This window comes from Petaurus breviceps, unplaced genomic scaffold, assembly GCF_028583685.1.
Source record: "Petaurus breviceps papuanus isolate PSGF00001 unplaced genomic scaffold, PetGlider_PUasm1.0 90760, whole genome shotgun sequence".
In the NCBI taxonomy this organism is placed as follows: domain Eukaryota; kingdom Metazoa; phylum Chordata; class Mammalia; order Diprotodontia; family Petauridae; genus Petaurus; species Petaurus breviceps.
This window is the reverse complement of record NW_027187338.1, coordinates 10,462,440-10,468,248: the sequence shown is the minus strand read 5'-3', so window position 1 is coordinate 10,468,248 and position 5,809 is coordinate 10,462,440. Positions and strand designations below refer to the sequence as shown.

Sequence of the window (5,809 nt, the reverse complement as noted above, 5' to 3'; positions counted from 1 at the left end):
TGTTCTGTTGTCGGGAGGAAGGTGGGCAATGAGAGGATCAGTCAATCAATCAACAAACATTTATTAAGTGCCTACTATGTGCTCTATGAGCAAAGCAGAATTGCAGTAGCTCAAAAGCAATGTGAGATGCACAGGTTTAGAGACATCCCCACCCCAAACGTTCATGTGGACTCTTTGTGCCCGACCTGTGGCAGAGACTTCCAAGATCATATTGGTCTGATCAGCCATAGTCAGCCACACTGTACTTGACCTCAACACTGTCATTTTGGTCCTCTTCAAGAATGAAGGACGACAGCCATTAAGTACCTACTATGTGCCAGGCTCTGTGCTAAGCACTGGAACAATCAGGGGAGCTAGGTGGCACAGTGAATAGAGAACCAGCCCTGGAGTCAGAAGGACCTGAATTCAAATCCAACTTCAGACATTTGACACTTACTGGCTGTGTGACCTTGGGCAAGTCACTTAACACCAATTTCCTCTACTTTACTTTTATCCTCTACCTTGCCTTCCTATGACTTGCCTACCCCCTCCAAGAATCCCTCCCCTATCCTCCCATTCCCACAAATCTAAACACCCTTCTATACCCCTATTTACCTATTCTCTTGCCCTCCCCTCTAAAGATCCCTCCCTTGTACTCTCCCCCCTCCCTATGCCCCTACCATTTTATTTCTTCTGAATTTAGAAGACATCTATAGTCTTTTAAATATACCTATTGTTCCCTCTTATACCCATTCCCCATGAACAATCCCCTTGGTTTTTTCCCCTCATGAGGAAACTGAGGCCCAGAGAGTTTTCCCATCAAGATCATAGAGCTCCTAAGTATCAGAGTTGGGATTCCTATTCATATTGACTCTCTCTTATTCTAGAATGGCGTATCAACTGGATATCTTATACCGCCCCCCCCCCCAGACCACCCTATCCTCTGAGAATTTCAATCCATTTCAGACACTGCGCCAAGCTAGGGGTACAAAGAGAAAATATAGATCCCCCAAGCTTACAAACTCATGAAGGATGGAGGAAGGAGAGGGAAAAAGCACATGGATAATGTGATATAAGGAAGGGTAAAATAAACTGGACTTTCTCTGCATCCGTCTATTTCTCTTCAACCTTGGAATGTCCTCCCTCCTCCTCCCCCAGCCCGATTCCTCTCCATCCTCTAAAGTCCAGCTCAAATGCTACTTCCTCCAGGGTGCCTTCTTTGATCTCCCCCATCAGTGCTAACCTTATCTTCAGACCTCACTTAGCACTCTGTCAATCTGATTCATATTTCACATAACATCACAGCTGCCGGGGGCCTGGGAGAGCTTTGAGCCCAACCCTCTCATTTTTGCAAATCACGGAAATTGACACCCCAGAGGTGTCAATAACTTGCCTCATATCACACAAGAGTGGAATGACTGAGATCTTGCTGCCACACGCAGTCCGACCTTGTTCCTTCCATGATTTCTGCCTCTTTCCACTCCCCACCCCCACTACCACCAAGATTTTAACGCATCCCTTACCATATCCGCTCCTGTCCCCCATCTCTTTGTGCTGCTAGTTTCTTTTTCCATTCCCTTTCTTCCATCTCTCCTCTCTATCTTAAACCTACCAGTAGGTGTCTTAAAATTGTACTTATTCCCCTGACACTCAAGGATGGAAAAACTTGCCAGTCCCTGAAACAGGGACTCCTGTAGGAAGGAGAGAAAGTTATCTTGTTTCTTTGAACAAAAGATGGAATGGTCCTAGAATGTCTCAATATGTATCACTATGTATTATTATCACTAGATTTTGTGTCTTAACCCCTTAGAAGACTGGGAGCTCCTCAGAGACAGGACTTTGATCATTCATATCCCTTCCAGCACTGAGCTCAGCACTCTGCTGTTATGGTCAATAAATCCAGCAAGTAGGATTTTTTTTTTTGGTGGGGAAGCGCCTCCCATCAAAGCAGGTACAATTGTTTATAATGTAGTAATATAGTATAATAATATAGTAGATCTCCCAAGAGAGAGCTGCCTGAGGGATTTTAACCCAGGCCTTCCTTACTCCAAGTCCAGCACTATCCACTGGACCTTGCTGCCTCCTGTTCTGCCCATAATAGGTACTTAATAAATATTGGTTGAGTTATTGGATTGAATCTTTATATCCCCCTATATAGCCCTAATAGTGCATTAAAGTCAGCCAGAGACATTATCTCATTTGATATAGCAGGTGTTCAGTAAATGCCCATTAAAGGAATGAATCACCATTTTAGACATGATGAAGCCAAGACCAAGTCCAGGGCAGAGCTGGGCTAGAACTCAGAGCTCCCAACTCTGATTCTGGAGCTGCTTTAAGAGGCCAGGAACACAAATCCAGAAATTCAGCTAACCCAAGTCACTGCTATTGAATGGAGAGGGCCTCAAACTAGGAAGGAAGGTATTAGCTAGTCCAGAGAGGAAGGGTATTCTCCATTCAGAGAAAGGGCAAGGTTCATTGAGGACAGATAAAGAAAGAGAATGAGAATAAATCAAGTTACTTCCAGGGTCCAAGACAGAAAAATCATTGGATACACTATTTTGATGCATGATCTTACCTTCTCTGGACTTCATTTTCTTCGTTTGTAAAAACTGGGGAGGTGTGGGGCAGCTAGGTGGTGCAGTGAGTAAAAGCCCAGCCTGGAGTCAGGAGGACCCCAGTTTGGTTTGGGCCTCAGACACTTAACACACACAAAAACAAAAACTAGCCCTGTAACCTCGGGCAAGTTACTTAACCCCAATTGTCCTCCAAAAGGGTAAAAAAAAACAAAAAAACCTGGGGAGGGGAGCAAACCAGCCAGTCACTAAAGTTTCTTCCAGATCTGAAAATTGACAAAAGACATCAGTGTTAGGCCTGATGCCAACTGAAAGGGAGCAGAGTCAGAGGAGAGTGCTGGAAAGAATTTTCAAGATCACTAAACCTAATCTTGTCATTTTACAGATGGGAAAACTGAGGTCCTGAGAGGAAGAAGGACTTGCCCAGCATCATACGCCTGGAACCACCATGAGTCTGAGCCACAGTCCCAGCCCCTTGATGGGCTTCCTTCCCTCAAAGTCAGACCCAGACTTGTAGTCAATTGGAGAAATGCAGTTGGGGGGGGGGGGGCAGATCCCCATGCCATCGTACACAGCTTCATCAGAATTACATGGAAATTTTCATGGAGAAGAGGTTCTTAATTTTTTTTTTTTTGGAGCCATGATCCCGTTTAGCATTCTGGAGAAGTCTATGGGTCCCTTCTTGCAGTAATGTTTTTAAATGCATATGATATAATATGTGCAATTATAAATGAAGCCAATTATATTGACATATGGTTGTCAAAATATTAAAAAAATAAAACTGAATTCCTGGACCCCGTTGATGAACGTTCATGAACCCAATAAAGAATGAGCTGGATGACTAACTAAGACAGGGCATGGTCTACTAGACAGAGCACTGAACGTGGTCAAGAAAACTTGGGCTCAAGTCCTGCCTGTGTGATCCTGAACAACTCATTTAACTTGTCTGGGCCTCAGTTTCCTCATCTGTAAAATGGGTGCAATGATCGTACATATCCACAGGATTGTGGGGCATTTGCCCTCCAGAGGAGACTTCTTGCAGACATAGCCCAGGAAATTTGAGCACAAAATAGGGCAGGGTATTGGAATCTTCCTCTTTGAAAGTCTTTAGGTCTAGGACAGACTCCCGTTCCCTTGCAGTCATTTTGGCCTCATAATGTCCAGAGGTGGCAAGCCTGGGACTATAGGATTTAGGACTGAGTGGGACCTTAGAAACCATCTAGGTATAACCTCCATTTTACAGATATGGGAAACTGAGGCCCAGGAGAGGGACCTAATTTACACAGGTCACGCACCTAATTTTCTGGGACACTTCCTCACTCTTTTAGCCCGGTGAAGATCGCTTGAAGGCAACTGCTTGGAAGAATTGAGGGCGGAACCTTAGGCGGGGCCGGACCCTTTCTCCCGTAGGTCGGCATAGCCCAGGCCGTGTCCAATGAGCCTGTGGATGGGAGGGGCGACCCCGCCTCTCTCTAGAAGAAGGCAGTCGCCGATCGCCGCTGAGTGAAGGCTTCTCGGATCTGATCTTATACCGACCTGCACCCGGAGCGTAAACGCAGCTCTTCCGACCTGCAGCTTCTGGAGACGGCTCCGGTTGGGTCCTGCGGGGTGCCAGACGGGACGGCACGGGCTTCCTTTGTCCTGGCCGCGGCCTCGCGGAGAAGTTAGGTGAAGGTAGCCGTCCTGGGGTCCTCATCACGGACTGGGACAGCGTCCTCACCCCGTGCAGTCCCAGGCTGAGTGGGGCTCTCCCTGCAGCCAAGGCTGACCTTCCACCTATCTTTCTTCAGGGTCCCCTATTTCCTCCCGCCCCCTTCTCTTTCTGTCCCTGAGTCCATGACGGATCCCCTGATGCTCCCCCTGAGCCACGGAGTACCGGGGCTGCAGCCTCACAGCGTGGGTGCGGGGAATCTGCCCACCGGCCCCCATGTATTCCGGACCCTACCCCCCGCGGCTGACGGCTTCCCTCACTCCTATGCTGGGCCGGGCCTTGAGAACGGTGACCTGCGCCTCCGGTCCAGTTCAGCTGTCCAGTTGGGACCCCAGCCGTCAGGGCCCGGGACTCTGCTGTACCCGGGTCAGCCCGGGCCCTTCCCGGGACCCCCGCGGCCGCCGCAGCTCACGGCCAGCTTGCATAGGCAGAAACTCCACCCTTTCTACCAGGGCCACCCTACGGGGTGTGCCGTGGGCCCGGGGACCCCGCGGTGCTGGCCAGGCCCTCTGGGTCCAGACCTGGCGGCCCCTGCACTGACCTTGAGCTGTGTGGACGCCGAGCTCATCGACGAGGAGACGCTGGCTTCTCTGGAACGGGAGCTGGGGCTAGACCGGGTGCAAGAGTTGCCCGAGCTCTTCCTGGGCCAGAACGAGTTCGACTGCCTCTGGGACTTTGGGGGCAAACAGCAGGCAGGAGCCGTGAGCTGCTGAGGGCCCCAGGGCTCTGGGCTTTTTGAGCATTTCCCATGCCCTCTCCCCCTGACCATTCTAGCCCAATTCCAATCTCTTAACAGTTTAGGAGCCTTGTCCCTGTATCCCTTTTGGCTGGTGTCTGGAGTAAAGAGACTAAAGCTTGGAGAGAGAGGGTCGTGTTTGGGGAAGAGCACCCACCATCATTAGCTGTCTGTGTCCCTGGGGTTTAAAAGGTCTGGGTTCATGATTGTGGAGGAGACTCCATGGCGGTTCGAAATGCCTGGCTGGCTCTCCAGTCTAGCCATATTTTACGAAGAACAAGGGCACAATCAGAATTTGAACCCAGGTCTTTTGGCTCTAAGCTCTTTCCCACCATACCAGACTTATTGACTGTGGGGGCTGTTTGCTGGGGGTGGAAGGGGAATTACTGATGCCTGCCTTTGTACCCTCCCCTGCTGAGCCATTTTCGGCTAAGGGTCTCTACTAGACCTTTCATTTCCACCTTCCAAGACTCCCTCCCCTCTGACTGAAAAGACTACCGGCACTTGGAAAGGTGTATGCCTGTACTTATCTCAGGGGCACGGGCAGGGTGTGTCTGGGTCATTGCCATGGTTGGATTTTTTTCTGCAAGCCACTGGCCCCATGCTGGGGCTCTCTGGGGGAGATTCACCAACTGGTGGGTGACTAACTGGCTTGAGGTCACTGCCCTCTCTCTCTGCCTTGCAAACCAAAATAAATGTTTCCTTTTGGGTTTGGAGTCTGCTGAACTGATTTTGGGGGGACCTGCTGTGGAAGCATTTGCCAAAGATCCATTTCGTTATACTCTGACGGGGATATGGGTGAGTGCGATA

The 5,809-nt window shown here is 49.4% G+C and overlaps 1 protein-coding gene across 1 annotated transcript; it reads left to right on the top strand.

Annotated features, from left to right (window-relative positions):
* Positions 1 to 4,033: 4,033 nt before the first annotated feature.
* Positions 4,034 to 5,592, top strand: CITED4 (Cbp/p300 interacting transactivator with Glu/Asp rich carboxy-terminal domain 4). Its single transcript, XM_069067867.1, has one exon. The coding sequence runs from the start codon at positions 4,389 to 4,391 to the stop codon at positions 4,974 to 4,976; it is 588 nt and encodes a 195-aa protein (XP_068923968.1). The 5' UTR covers positions 4,034 to 4,388; the 3' UTR covers positions 4,977 to 5,592.
* The last annotated feature ends 217 nt before the right edge of the window (positions 5,593 to 5,809 follow it).